A 15448-nucleotide genomic window follows, 5' to 3' on the forward strand; every position below is an offset into this window, starting at 1 on the left:
CGGGTCCGGTCCGGGGGCCTCTTAACGCGCGGCGGCCGCAGCAGAGCAGAGCAGAGCAGAGCGCAGCCGGGCGGGCGGGATGGCTCCGCAGCGATGGGTGCGCCTGGCGGTGGAGAAGCCCACGCGCGCCCTCTACGTCCTGGGCACCGAGCTCTCCCTCGACCTCTCCGGGTAAGGGGCCTGCACGCACGGACGGGCGGACGGGCGGACGGGCGGACGGGCGGGAGGGGCGGCGGCGGCGGAATGCCCTCGGGGCCGGGGGGGGGGGGCGGGGAGAGCGGTGGCCTTGCCGGGCGGGCGGGCGGGCGGGGGGGTCCCTGCTGAGAAGTCCTGCAGCCAGCTTCTCCCCCGTACGCGGGATTCGTCAGCCGCTGAGGATGCTGCCGCCCACCCCCCTCTTTCTGCTTTCTGAGTGGGTCTCCTCGGAGCAGCCGTCCTGAACGGATGCAAAATGTTTGCACTGGTTTTGCAAACAATGACCTGCCACCCCTTTCGGATTGCTAGCCCCAACCCCCCCGCCCGCCCGCCCGCGCCTTCGCTTTCGCCTTCACCTGCCTTTGGACCATCAAGACCCCCTAACTCCTCCCTCGGTCTGCCCCTCACAGCAGTCCCTGGAAAGACGGCCATTAACCAATCACTTAAAAGGCTTAAAAGGAGCAGCTCATTTGCAAAGCCACTTTGCCAAGAGCTTTAGAAGGGACAGAGACTTCACCGTCCTGCAAGAAAGGAAGGTTTGAAATGACCTCCTGTGGGAGGAATGGAATCCGGGGGGCTTTCGGGCAGAGGTCAGGGAGGCATCTCCTCGCACAAAGGACCTGAGTCCTGAAGGGGAAGATCCCCGAAGCACAGCAAAGCCTCCCAGAAGACAGGGGCCTCAGGTGTGCCGAGGGATGCCCAAGGTCCTGCCTTCCTCTCAGCTCCCCACCCGACAAGGACTTTCCTGAGCAAATGCAAGGGAGAGCAAGCCTTGTCTAGCAGGGCGCTGTGGACAGATGCTGAGGGGCTAAACTCTTCCCAGCCCCCTCAGACGACTGTCGCTGTCCAGGTAGCTGGAGGATCCGTTGCCCAAACAAGCCACAAGTGGGCACAGAGTGAGGGATTGGAGAAGAAATGGCTGCTGGTGGGTGCTGAGTTACACCTCCTGCACATCTGCCCCATTTGAACTGCCGCATGCAATCCCTCCCCCTCTCTCACATAGAGGACCATGCCTGGGCTGTGCAAACTCCCCCCCCCCCAAGAAGCCCCAGAGCTAACCTGGAGGTGCTTTTCTGTTGGGGCTGGGGCCCATGAGCAAGTGTCCATATGGGGTGGAGGGATTGCCTTATCATCTTGGGCTGAGGCATCCCAAGTGTTGCCATAGGATGCTTGGACAGCAAAGGAGGCTTGTTAACTCTGTAAAGCAGAATCAGGATTCTCCAAGCTCAGCACCAAGGACTCTGTTTATTCTCAGCCTAGATGGTGGTGGTGGTCCAGCCCCCTTGTAGGCAGCAGCACAGGTAGGAGAAGGGGCCCCCTTTGCTGCTGTTTCAGGACCCTGCACAGTTGTGGCTGGACTCCCCTTGCCCTGGGATACCTCTGCAGGGCACTCATTAACCTTGGCTGGCCTGTGCTCCTAATTAGCCACGGAAAGACACTAATGAAGCCAGGGACCTCCCCATCCTCCAGTGTGCATTATACAGCCACTGGCACAACATCCTTCACTTGCCAGAAAAGGTGGACAAGTCTGGGGCTGTGGGTGGAACTTAACTTCTTCCTGGAGCTTAGGTGTCTGTGGGATGAGCCATGCGCCTCTGATCTGCACAGAGGGTAGCTGTTTTTTTTTGCAGACCGGCCTGATCTTGCCACCCTGCAAACTTGGCTGAGTGCTTGTTGCCGTTGCAGCTTGTCCAGTCCCAGGGTACAGTGATATCGGAGAACAAGAGGAGTAACTCACTCATCTGCTTCCGTAAAACAAAACCCATGTTACGCTGTTTGCTAAGACCAACCGAAACAACACAATTCTATGTGTAAGGCTTCAAGTTCGGCACAACACTTCAGCAGGCTGTGTTGTAGCACATACGAAACCCAGAATGGTGAAGGGAAAGAACAAGAGGTGTATCAGTCCGGGTTTTGAAGTGAATTGCCTGCTGGCGCGGGCCCAGGAAGCTTTGCTGCAGAAGTGGAAGGGATCTCAGGCTCCCTTGGCTGTGTGGGAATAACTGGTCAGCAGCAAAAGTGAAACGCCACCCCCACCAAAGAAGGATGTCTGGGATTAGGACCAGCCAAGTGAGTTCTCCAAAACTCTTCCGCTGGTTGTAAGGCTCCATTCAAAGAGAGAGAGAGAGAGAGAGAGAGAGAGAGTTCTCGGGAGGGAGAATGCCTCTGGACTTGGAGTTTTGTCCTGCTGCTTTCAAGTTGACAACTAGCTCTTTTGAGCAAGAGGCAATGAATCATTTATACTCCTAAGATAAAAGTCCATAAATGTTTCTAATCTCTCTCTCAACCAGTGAGGGAGCACAGAAAACACTTGACTATGAAAGCCACAGAAAACACTTGAATACAAGAGAGTGCTGAAAACACTTGAATATAAAAACTCATCATTAATCTAATGTCTCTCTATCACCTGGTGGAAAACGCAGGGCACTTACAAGGCTGAGAGCAGAAGAAAAATAGGGTAATCTACATCATAACAATACTGGAGATCAGTTTGTTATTGAGGATGGTGTGTGAATACTCTGAGGGGATGAGAGGCTTTTGAGACAGTTGGTTCTGCCCTGGCTAGTTCGGGGGCCCCGTTCCAAAGCAGAAACTGGCCCCTGCCCAGGAAAAGGTGTGCCTTGTGGGGGTTGTCTAGGAGTATTTTAAGAAATCAATCAACTACGCAACTGGTGTGGTTGGAAGAGGCTTTACCAGCTGGTCTTGACTAATCAGAGGTATAAGTGAAGGGTGGGGCGGCTTGGGCTCGAGATTCATGAGCAACGTCCCTTTTGTATGAAGGAGAAACCTGGCTTGCCTCAGCCCCACAGGGAGGTGTGAGGAAGCCATGTCAAGATGGTCACTGAGGCACAAACTCCTCAAGAGACCGTCGAGGCAAAGCCTAAGTTTACGGGGTTCCCAGAGTCCTGCAGCACCTGGAAGGCGAGTGAAGAGGAAGCCGCCTCAGCCAGGGCCCCTCTGGCCAAGTAGTTGTGATTCATCAAAGCGGCTGCATGGATCATGGTCCAGCCAGGTCAGCCCCACCACGACTGGGCTATTGCAACCCGCCACAAGAAGCTTTGCAAGGGTAGCGGGTAAGAACTCCAACAGAACAAGACAAGGAAATCGTGGGAAGCGGGTGTCACGGTCTGTTTGCTGGGACTCCTGGGTGAGGACAAGTGACTCCCTTGCTGTGGGAGGCAGTGAGTGACGGTCAGCTGGCAGCAAGCAAGGCCCCACTGGCTGGCTGTTGGTAGATGGCTGTATGCCTGCACCCCACCGTCATCAGCTGGGTTTTGTGCTGACAAAGCCACTGTTCAAGTCACAAGAGTGAGCCTGGCTGGGCTGGGGAGGGGGTAAGTTAACACCTTTAGGCGCTTCAGCCTGTTTACCTGCCCCTGCCCCTCCCTGTGCAACACAGATTCTAGTGCAGGGGTTGCAGCGTTGGCATTCCTCCCGCTCCACAAAAGCAGGGATTGTCGCTTCACTATGTGCATGAGAAGGCAAGAGCTCAGGGGTGGAAAATGAGTGGTCCCAGGACCCCAGGAGCAGCAGAGGCTGAAGCAGCAGAGCCCGGATTCCACAGGGAGAAGTATCTGGGCCTGCATTATACGAACCTGTTGCCGAGGCACCGTTGGGACCCAGCTTTCCCCTGTTTGGTGGCTGGGCATGTGGGTGAAGCCATTGTCCTGCCCGTCAGCCGGCAAGACAATCCCCCTTTGTCAACAGTGTTTTCAAAGGCCCCGTGTTTCTCTTACTATTCATGGAGCCGGGGGGACAAAATGTTTCAGCTCTGCTTGTTCGGCAGCTTTTGGCTTCCTGGGTCAGCTTTTGAGAGCTCCAGGCCAGAGTGAAATGCTGCATGTCCTCTTGCACTGATTCAGACGGAAGCACTTCTGGAAAACAGATTGTAGCTGATTCTTAGCCCTTTCTGAAGATGACCCAACAGAAAAGCTATCTCTTTTGCAGCTCAGCCCCACTGGGGGCCACGTCCTTCGACATCTGGGGGACCGCCGGAGTCAAGCTCTACATCGTCCATGATGGAGAAGCCTTGAAGATCCCTTCCTGTGTGCCCAGGTGGCCCTTAGAGACCAACCTAGAGGCAATTGTGACCATGGATACCCCGAGCGTCAGGGCCAATAGTGACAAGGTAAGCAAAGGGGACAGGAAGAGCCTGAACAGAAATCTATACAATGAAGCAGGGTCCCCAGGCGTTTGGCACATGGGGGCCACATCAGCATGCCCAGCGCCTAAAGAGGGCCACCACTTAAACCAAAATTATTGACCTACTTATTTAGATCAAAAGTAAACATTCAAAGGTAAATGAAGAAATGTTAACTGTAATGCAGTCCATTTTGGAATAACATTTTACTGTGGAATCCTTTTATTTAGCTACACATGCTTGCCTAGTCAGTGTGATTTTTGTGACTGTTTTGTGTTAGCCAAGGCATTGATGTCCATGTCAAGGTTTGTGACATCTTAAAATGTCACGTAAATGTTCATCTATAAGCCTTGCCAGAAATCAGAGCCACCAGCTCTTGTTGGGGAAGGAAGAACGTTTTTGCTTGCTGCAGCAGCCTCACCAGTAACTTTGGAAGCCACTTGCTTTGGTGGGCGGAGCCTCTAGAACTGTTGCGTATGTAAAACACTGACTTCTGCTGTGTGGTTTCTTGGCAGGTCAGGATTTCATATTACAAGGACAATGGGAAGGAGCCCCTGGGCCAAGCTCTGCTCCACCTCACCTGCGTAGGTAAGGCCACTGAAATCAAGCAGAAAATAAACATTTAACACAGATTGAGGTGCCTGGCTCAAAATGGGCAGAGGCCTTATGCCAAGCACAGAGGGTTCTCTTTTCCTGTTGTATTGCAGAGATCTCCTTGGATGTCGACACCAGCCGTTCAGGAACTGTGAACAGGAAAGCCAAAAATAAGGTAGAGAACCAGCTTCATCTCACAGCCACTGTGAGAGGGACACTGGTTTTTGTGCCTCCCCCCCACCCCAAAAAAAAGTGATGGGCAGTGGCTGCGTGGAAGTCCTGGTGGCCAGTGTGGGGTTCCACGTCTTTGTGCCGACAAGCCCTGCCCCTGATTTCTGCCTCTGCAGAGAGAGTGGACGTGGGGCCCAGAAGGCAAAGGCGCCATCCTCCTGGTGAACTGCGACAGGGATTACCTTGGAGCAAAGGACACGGACAACCAGGACAAGAAAGTGGAATCGCATGCAGGTTGGTGAGGGGCCTGGGCGAGGGGAGGGCTTTCTGGCGAGGAAGATCTGGAATCTGTCCCTGCCTGCATTTGCAGAGCGCCAGTGAATTAATGTTCTCCTTACCAAATCTGCCTTTTCCTTCCTCTGCACGTTTCTTATGTCTGCTGCTCTCATCAGACCTCAAGGACATGTCCCTAATGGTCCTGACCACTTGTGGACCGGAAGAGGCTTTTGATGACTACCAGCTGGTCCTTCATGTTTCCGCCTCTGACCATGACAAAGTGGGCGTCTTTCATGCCAAGGGTAAGCATCTGCCGCCTTCTCAAGCTGCCAGGATTAATTAATTAATTAGTTAATTACTTTATAGCCCACTTTAGTCTCTAGTGAGGAACCCAAAGGTACTGTCCTCATTCTCTTCAGTTTCCTTCTCACAGCGACCCTGTGAGGCGGGTTAGGCTGAGAGAGGGATTGGCCCACGGTCACCCAGGAGGCTTCCCTGGCTCAAATGGGGATTCGAACCTGGGTCTCCAAGAGCCCAGAGTCTGACCCTTCAATCATGACACCAGGCTGGTCTATTTAGTTATCACATTCAGGTCTGAATAGATGCATTATATTTTGGGGGAACCTATTTGTTTGGCTTGCAGGGGGAAAGAAGCTGCACCAATACAAGCATATTCTGGGCTCAGGGAAGCTCTCCTACTCGGTTGAACATGATGGCTTCCAAGAGAAAAACTTCTACGTGGAGGGGCTGGCCTTTCCGGACGTCGACTTCTCGGGCCTCGTGTCCTTCCACGTCACGCTGCTGGACAACTCGTCTGAGGTACGACGGCACGTGCCAAGGATCCTTGGGGCCTTGTGGGGCCAGAGGGCGGGGGGAGGTGGGGGTTCTGGCAGGGCCCCGGTCTGGGTGTGCGTGGGCGTCTCAGTGCTCATTCTGATGGAGGATAAAAGGTGGGGTCCTGCTGACCGAGCCATGAACCCCAACTAGGTCCTTGGGAGCTTTGCTGGTACCTTGAAAAACTTAAGGTGCTCTTAGACTTGGATCTAGCTGTTCTCTTGCAGGCCAATGTGGAAAAATCCCAGCTGGGCCATGACGGAAATGAAAGTTAGCCAAGTTGTGTCCATACGGCTAGCGACCCCCTTCCTTTGGCCATCTCAGAACTGGAGCTAGGAGGGCCAGTCCCCTCCTGCTTCTCAGACCTTGTTCGCCTTTTCTCCTGGTCACAGGGGCTGCCAGACATTCCCATTTTCAATGACACCGTGGTTTTCCGGATGTCCCCGTGGATCATGACCCCCAATACCTTGCAGCCAGTATCAGTTTACATCTGCAGGTAAGGGGTTGTGTGCAGACGGTTGCCCAGCATCTTCCACAGCATGCATTCTGAGAGGGCTGTGTCCGGGGTGGGGCCAGTGTCTGATCCAAAAGCTGCTCCCTGGGGTCATTGGTGAGCGTTCCAGAGAAGCTGCATCACCCCAGGGGGGAGTGACCAGTCCTATGAGCTGCTGAGCCTTTCATCCTCTCTGCATCCACAGCTTTGTCTGAGATTATTTCTGACCAGGTATTGTCTTTCTCTGTGTACCTTTGGCTTCTCTAACGAGATTAAGGTGCCCTTGTTAGGTAATCTGTTCCATCAGCGATGGATATTCCTTTTCCGTGTGCCTGATTCCTGTTCTCTTGCTTTCTCGGTTTGATCTCCAGCATTAAGTCGAATGCCGATTTTGTAGCCACTGTGAGCAAGCTGGTGGTGAAGGCTGGCTGCAGACTGGTCATCTGCCCAGAGCAGGAAAATCGTGGGGACCGCTGGATTCAGGTATTCTTTGGGGGGGGGGGAATAAATAAATAAATGTGGAGCCAGATGGAGCAATGGACAGACGGCGAGCAAGTCTCCTTGCCCAAGAGGGCGCTTTGCGGGCTGTGCTTATTTGGTCCTTGTGGACTCCAGAGTGATCTCAGAACCTTCAGCGCCACTCCCAAACTGGGCGCCATTTTCAAGTGATCAGCTTGGGACGTTACCTGTTGGTTCAGAGGGCCTGTGAGGGGAAGACGGGTGTGAAACATTTGCCTGTTCGGACGTGTGGGTGGAGCGGAGAGTGACCTTTCTCTTGAGCCGGATCGTAACGGACGTGCTGTGGTGACTCCAGGATTGAGGCTGCACCAGGGGAGGAGGGGCAACGCTCCGCCCTCGTGATGTGCTGGAACAGCCCTGGGGAGCTGGGCCTGCATGTGGGTGTTTGTGGCTGCCTCTTCAGTTCCCCAGCACTCCCTGGGGCCGTGCAGCCCTGGAGGGAAGCATGCCTTTCGAAGCAGACCCATGTTCTAAAGAGCACACGGGACCACTTTTTCCCCTTTGCCATCAACTGGCAGCCAACCCCTGGGGACCCCATAGGGATGGCCCTGGGGGGCGGGGGGAAATAATATAGTCGGGCACTTAGATTATTGCCTTGCAACAAACCATAATATCTGAAGTGGGGGTCATGAGGCTCTGTGGCGGAGCTGAGGCTGGGAACCCTCCAGGGTGGACTTGCTCCGGTCATGTTCAGGGGTGGGTCCTGGGAAGTGTTGCTGCTGTGCTCCCCCCCCCCTCTTGGCATGAGGAATAAGGAGGGCTCCTGCTTTGCTTTGTCTGCTGGAACAGGACGAGATGGAGATTGGCTACGTGCAAGCCCCCCACAAAGGGTTTCCAGTGGTCTTCGACTCCCCTAGAAATGGAATGCTGAAGGATTTCCCCTTCAAAGGCGTTTTGGTAGGTGGTTGAAATTCGTGACTCTGAGAGTCTTGTGCTTTGTGGGTAAGAAAACGGTGCAATTTGCATAGGGCTTGCCCCCCAAATACAGACGTCTGTTCCCTGCTGGTGAAAACCGGCAGAATCAATGGAACCATTTTTCCTATTCACTGCTGGGCTTAGGTGACTGCCGAAACTTTGAGCTAAATAGCCCAGTTCTGTCTACATTTTTGGGTACCATCAGGTCACGGATGACTTACGGGGACCCCCGTGGGGTTTTCAAGGCAGAGGCATTTGGGGGTGGCTTGCCATTGCCTGCCTCTGCGTTGAAACCCTGGACCTCGTTGGTGGTCTTCCAGCCAGTGCTTAACCACGGCCAGCCATGCTTAGCTCCCGAGGTCTGGTGAGATCGAGCTGGCCTCGGCCACGCAGGCCCATTGGTTAACTGACCGCAGCAAAGGGCAGAGAAACTCCACTGCACAGCCAGGGCATAATGGGCCCTGCCCCTCTGCGACTAGACGAAGGAGTGCCAGGGTCACCTTGCTGGCCATACCAAGGTGTGTCCCTCTCGCTCAACATCCCCTCCGTCTAGGGCATTTCTATGGCACCATTCTGGCTTCCCATTTTATCCTTGCAAAACAACACTGTGAGGGAGGTCTGGGTTAAGTGTACCTAGACAGCTCCAGGGTGCGTGTGAGGATTTGAACCTGGGTCTCTTCTCCCCCCCCCCCCCAAACACACCTCCAGAACTCTAAACAACTCTGTGTGTAAAAGATGCCTATAAACGCTCATGAGTAGATCCTGAAGGAGGCAGCTGTTGCCTACAGTTTCCATCCAGCCTTTCTTAATCACAGGTAGAGTATATTTGAACATTGAGGCTTCCTTCCACCTATGAGGGTAATATTGATGGAGAATATTTCTGTCCCACAGTTCCATTCGGATACAGCTTTCCTGGGCAGGTTGCAGCAAAGTTAAAACTCTATAAACAGACAAGTAAAAAACATATTCCATTCAACTGAAGACACTACTTAAGAATCAACCAGCTTATAAAACAAATAATTTAGAATTTTGGTTGGATGAACTGGTCAAACTACACCCAGTGGTGCGTAGTTTTCTTTTGTCCCCTTCACTTGCTGGGTCTGTATTTATTTATTTGTCTGTCTACTTATTTATATAGGCATTTCTATACTGCCCCTCTTGAGATTCTGTCTCGGGGCAGTTTACACAATTTAAAACACAATAAAACCAATCAATCATCACAATACATCAAGTTAAAATTATATCTTACTCTGTTCTCGGTTGTGCTCACGCAAGGGCCCAGATTTTGGTTATGTCAAACGAGAGCCAGCTAATAAGAAGACGGTCTCCAGCTTGGACTCCTTCGGAAACCTCGAGGTCAGCCCTCCAGTGACCGTCAGGGGCAAGCAGTACCCCCTGGGCAGGATCCTCATCGGAAGCTACTTTCCCAGGTGAGGAGGGGGGAGAGAGGAGTCCATCAGATTGGCTTCCTGGGAGAGACACCTACTTGGTGGGCAGGGGGGAGTTAAGATGTGTTCTGTGCATGGACCTCTCCCTCTTGGGTGGGCGGCACCATGCAGGGCCATCCCATAATGAGTTTTCCATTCTGGGCCCCACATGTTTGGTGGCTGCTGGCAGGCCGTGTCCCTCATGGGACATCCACATCCACCTGGTCCCCTTTCAGCCCTGCATGGAGTCCCTGGCTGGCTGTCCTCTTCTCGTTTTACCCTCACCATAGCCCTGCCCAGTGGACAAGGTGATGGGCCTGGGCATCACCCCACAAGTGGAGAATCATCGCTGGCTGGCCCCCATCGGTCACTCCAGCCACTCCGCTGCTCTGATTCTCCTCACTCTTGGGGGGCCCTGGCTCTCGTGGTGCGCATTGCCTTGTGTTACGAAGCAGGAGCAGAAAGTTGCAGGGCAGCAGCAAGGGAAGACGCACAAAGTCCCTCGTGCACGGCCTGCTCGTGTGTCAGCGGCAAAATAAAACGCCGGTCGGGTGGCCCCTTCAAGACTAACGCTGCCGTTTTCAGCAGGTGTTTTTGTGAGCCAGAGCACATTTCATCAGATGCGTATTTTGTACACTCATGTGTTGATACAACAGTAATGCCAGGGGTGTGTTTGTGTAGACGCAGATGTTACAGAAAGAGCCAGTGTAAAGCAGGATCCCGACCCAGCACTCCGTCCAGTCAGAGAGGGCGGGGCCACTCACAACTGCTGACAGGCAGGCCGAGCGGAATTAGCACCAGGCAGGGCGGCAGGATAAGCACATGCCAAAGGAAGTCGCAGAAGCCTGGCTGGTTCGTTAGCATCCGTGGAGGGTGGCGGAGGCAGGATGTGAGCACCTGCAGGGAGGGAGGGAGGGAGGGAGTCAGTCTCAACACCCGTGAGGCATTAGAACGTCCCAGTCAGCAGCTTCTCCCTGGATTCACCTGCGGAGCTCTTTTGCCAGGGGAGAGAGGCACGGAGAGCAGCACTGGGCGCTGGGCCTTGGCGGGGACAGTGCTCAGGACAGCTTCAGCTCCCTCCTGCTCCAGCCGGGGGGGCAAGGGAAGGTGGGAGGGGGCACTCACTGACTGCTCCTTTGTTTTGAGCCAGCAGGGCCCTCCTGCCGGGCTGCATTGCTTGAACGGAGGCCTGGTGGGGAGCACGGGACCCGTCCGTTTCCTCCAGAACGGCAAAGGCCGGACAAGCGGCACGGATTTTATGTCTGGGAGGAATTCCTCTCCCCCCCCCCCCACCAACACTGCCTTGCTTTCTTTTCTAGCTTGCAGGGGAACAACATGGTCAAGGTTGTCCGGGACTTCCTTTATGCCCAGAAAGTGCAGCTGCCCGTGGAACTGTACTCCGATTGGCTGGTGGTGGGCCACGTGGATGAGTTCTTGACGTTTGTCCCGGCTCCCAATAGGAAGGTCTGTGTCTCTGCGTGAAGGGTCCCGCCTCCTTGCTGTCTCTGGGGCCTGCATATATTATGCTAATTAAGCATCTCTTTCTTCTTTGTCATTTTGCGAGGTTTGTTGTAGTTACGCATGGGGAAGTTAGGATATTTCAGGGACACCTTATTCCTCCCCCACTGTGGCATCTGAGTCTTAAGCAGGTGTGGCTCAGACACCTCCAGGCACATCTTCCCAGTCCTCGGGGCTAGAAACCTGCTGCTCATTTTAAGGAAGGAAGGAGGGAGGGAGGGAAGGAGGGAGGGAGAGAGAGAGAGAGAGAAATAAGAGGCTCTCAGGAGGCTGGATTCGGTGACTTGTCAGGGCCCGTACTTGAACGCAATCAGGGCAAGCAGACCACGGTGGCTTCTCTTCTTCCAAAGGTCCCTTGCTCAGGGTTACGCAGGGGAAAGGGGCTCAGTAGCGTAGGGTAAAAGAGCTTGGGCCTTCTCTTTGGGGGTTTGGGTGCCATCTGGAGTTGGCTTCTCCCAGCAGTCTTTGGCTTCACACCCGGTGTCACGGTTGCACTGAAGGCAGGATTGGTACCAGAGACCTTGGCTGGACCGAGTTGCCCCTTCTCTGGGACCTCCTGTTCACTCCCGATGCATCAGCCTCCCAGAAAGTGTTCCTCATCAGCTCCTCCTTCTGGGCAGGGCAAGGAAGGGGGAAGCAGAATCACTCCTATTCTCTGGAGTGCAAAATATGCTCGTTTACATTTTATTTTTTGTTGGGATGTGCTAATAGCATGATTAAGACAGCGAAAAATAAACAAACCATCACATTGCTGCCACGGTATAAAAGGAGTAATTCCGGCTTCCTCTTGCCCAGGAAAGGGATGCAGTCAGCACTGCTGAGGCACCCTAAGGAAGAATGCAGAATGTTGATGTGGAAACAAATGCTGAGGCCCTGCAGTTGAATTAAACAGTTTCAAAGTGCTACAAAGCAGAATTCAAAAAGTACAGAAATGGCTGACAGCATGATGTGTTCTGCCTCCTTCACAAAAACAATGAGGACGCATCTCTGGGTTAATGTTTTGGGGTTCCAAAGCACCACCGCCCCTTCCAGCGTTGGCCTGTCTTGTTCTGCCCCATCTCCTCCTTGCCCCCCTTCCCCTCCCTTCTCACTCACTATCTGCCCTCTGTGTCCTCCAGGGTTTCCGGCTGCTCCTGGCCAGCCCCAGCGCCTGCTACAAACTCCTGAAGCAGAAGGAGCAGGAGGGCTACGGGGACGCTCTCATGTTTGAAGGTATCTCCAGTCAGGATCAGATTGCAAATAATTTATTTATTATGAGAAATCTCCACCTAAGACCCTGGGGAACCACCGCCGATATGACTGGAGGGACAAAAGATCAGAGGCAGTAGAAGGCAGCCTCCAATTCATGTGCATTCATGTACTTGTGCCATTTGGAGCTGGGTTGATGTCCTCTCCTTGCCCGGAAGTGCATGGGGTGACCTTGGCCCAGCTGTGCTCTCTCAGCTGAGCCCTCCTCACAGGGCTGGTGTGATAATGAAATGTGGTGAGCAAGAGCTGCATACGCCTCCCTCAGCTCCTGGAAGGATGGGTGGACAAAAATGCACAGGACAGATATCCTCTGAGGAGAGCTGGGGAGCTTTGAGCCGCCAGTTTAAGGAAAAGCTCACAACCAAAAGAAAGCATCACCCTTTCTCTCTTGACAGGAGTGAAAAAAAGCAAAGAAATCTCAATAAGAAAGCTTCTCTCTGACCAAGCGCTGAGGAACAACAACAATTATTACCAGGTAACCTTTGTGGAGGGCTGTTTGGGGTACCCCCTTATGGCCATAGGTGCTCAGTCGTCTGCTCAGTGGCAAAGGCCCCAGTGTGGGCCAGCGAGGCTAGACAAAAGAGGAAGATGCTAGTTTTGGACAGGTTGAGTCTGTGTGGAGCCACAGGAGGAGACAGCACGGGAGGGAGTCAGGGGAACACCTTTTGGCTCTCATGTGCAGGGGCCGACCAGCCGTACCGAGCTAGGACAAGGCCCTGCCCCTCAGGCGATGCTGGAGGGGGACTAGCATGCCAGAGGGGGCTCATGGGCCAAGATGGGCACAGGTGGCAAATGAATGGCCTGGCGATGCCTTCCTCCAGCAACGGCACAAACCTGCCTGCGCTTTGCTCCCCCTCCTCTCCAGCAATGCATCGACTGGAACAGGGACGTCCTCAAGGAGGAGCTGGGGCTGACGGAGGAAGACGTCATCGACATCCCCCAGCTCTTCAAGCGCAGCGCTCCTTCCGGCAAAGCGGTGGCTTACTTCCCTGACCTGGTGAGGCTCTGCGAGTCGCTTCTTCCCTCGGAGGCTGACTCTGAGCAGAGGGGGGTGGGCACATTCCCCGGGCAGATGCAGGCCAGCACGATTCTCAGCTGTGCAGTGGGGTCAAGAGCTGCTAAGCAGACTGTGTGAGGATGCTTATTGTCGGGTGTGCTGTACAGCTGCTTGCCCCATTTGGAGCCGACGGCTTGCACACAACTGTCGCTCCTGCTTTCTGCTGGGGAGTGGATGAAGCTGGATGGTGCTGCCCCCCCCCCCCCGGCTTCCTGCTCCAGCTGCCAGAGGCCGATATTTCCACCTGTGAAGTGCTGAAGTGGGTCACGGTATTCTTCAGGGAAAGGGGCCCTTTGGAGTCTGTACCGGCTGCTGCGTGTCTCAACTCCCGTCTCCTGTCCTCAGGTGAACATGCTTGTTCTGTGGAAATACCTGGGCATCCCAAAGCCCTTTGGGCCCATGATTCATGAGCAGTGCTGCCTGGAAGAGGAGGTCCGACGCCTGCTGGAGCCCCTGGGACTGTCCTGCACCTTCATAGATGATTTCGAAACCTACCATGAAAAACTTGGCGAGGTCCACTGTGGCACCAATGTCCGCCGGAAGCCCTTCTCCTTCAAGTGGTGGAATTCCATCCCCTGAGTCAGGGAGGGACGGAGGGAGGCTCTGACCACCACCACCACCCCCCACGGGCAGGAGCAGGAGGGGCTGCAGTAGCCGCTGTGCAGCTCAGGGCTGCCTCAGGATTCGCTTTCTGGGTCCGCATGGGGTCTCCCTTCAGCAGTACATGAAGGTTGCCAATCCGGGTCCCCCTTTTGCCCTGCTGAGCCCACTGGGAAGAAGCCCAGCCTCAGCCCCTTAACTCCCGGAAATGAAGCAGTTTATTGAGGCCCCACTGAATGGGTCGAGGATGAGGGGTGATTAGCATCCCAAGTGCTCTGGGATAGGCCTCACAGAGTGCTGAAGAAGGAGCAGGTGGCCGTGGGCGGGGCATAAAGTGCCATCAAGTCTTAGCCAACTCACTGCCCCAGCAGAGACTTCCAAGGCAAGAGGGAAGCAGAGGCGGTTTCCTTCCCCGTCCTGAGCCTGCTTAGCTTCCGAGATGGGTCGAGTTTGGTCGAGCTCCCTCCAGCCAGCCAAAGGCTACGTAGCCATAACGTCCAGCCTCCGGCCTTCCTCCTCGCTCCTCCCACTTCCACATTCCAAAGCAAAGCCTGAGCCTACTGGCCTGGAACCAGATCCAAGAATGCAGGGAGGGGAGTGCCCACAGATAGCCGCCACCTTGTAGCCCTTCCTTTGGGTCAGTGGAGGCAGGCCGCAGGGAGTACGTTTTCTACACTTGTGGTTCTCCGCCCCCCCCCCCCCATCAGACCGGAGTCTTGTTGCACCATCAAGACTAAAGACATTTATGGCCCCAGGAGCTTTCTTGATGAGTCAGAACTCTCTTCTTCAGAGGTGCCGACTCACAGAAGCTCATGCCCGAAGAATTAGGGTTATTAATCTTTAGGGTGCCACTGAGTGCCCACACTGTGCCAACAACTAGCTCAACTAACCCTTACTTGTCATATTGCTCCAGGGAACAGAGCAGCACCTAGATTTAATTTATTTCAGTTAAACTGCTGTGTCAGGGTGGGCAGATTTACAAAGATGTTTCTAAGGCCCCCTCATTCGGTCACTTCACGGGACTCTGGGCACTTCAAAGAGCAGATCTCGCTTTTTGTCACATTAAGACCCACCTTCCTGACTGCTGAGAGAGAAGAGGGGAAGGCCCTCGAAACCCTTGGCTTCTAATCTATGCAGCACTGACCTCCAAAGACCCAGGGGTAGGACCTTCACCAGGGTCTTTAGAGGTTTAACCCCTTCCTTGCCCCTAAAATGTGTGGCACCAGATCTGTATGTACCACAGAGTGATACGGGTAAAATTGTGCATTTCCTTTAAAAAGACAAAAAAACCTAGGTGGTTTGGAATTCTATGCCTCTGTTGAAAACAAATGCATACTTTTGTGGACAAATCTCTCCCCAGTTGTTTTGACAAGCTGCTTGATTAAAAGAGTAAAGAAATATTGAGTCCTGATTAACTGGCTTGGTGGTGGGAACTGGATTTGCATCAGCCGGTCCTCTCT

General features: G+C 54.0%; 1 protein-coding gene across 1 annotated transcript; it reads left to right on the forward strand.

Annotated features, from left to right (window-relative positions):
* Nucleotides 1–29: 29 nt before the first annotated feature.
* On the forward strand, nucleotides 30–15386 carry LOC143824614 (protein-arginine deiminase type-3-like). The gene is made up of 16 exons (XM_077312044.1): nucleotides 30–171; nucleotides 4144–4324; nucleotides 4852–4924; nucleotides 5044–5105; nucleotides 5278–5395; nucleotides 5554–5679; nucleotides 6021–6196; nucleotides 6604–6707; nucleotides 7076–7187; nucleotides 8013–8120; nucleotides 9414–9568; nucleotides 10885–11029; nucleotides 12202–12295; nucleotides 12727–12806; nucleotides 13197–13328; nucleotides 13734–15386. Exons 1-16 carry the CDS (start codon nucleotides 80–82, stop codon nucleotides 13965–13967), a joined length of 1992 nt encoding a protein of 663 aa, XP_077168159.1. The 5' UTR covers nucleotides 30–79; the 3' UTR covers nucleotides 13968–15386.
* The last annotated feature ends 62 nt before the right edge of the window (nucleotides 15387–15448 follow it).

This window comes from Paroedura picta, chromosome 15, assembly GCF_049243985.1.
Source record: "Paroedura picta isolate Pp20150507F chromosome 15, Ppicta_v3.0, whole genome shotgun sequence".
Taxonomy (NCBI): Eukaryota; Metazoa; Chordata; class Lepidosauria; order Squamata; family Gekkonidae; genus Paroedura; species Paroedura picta.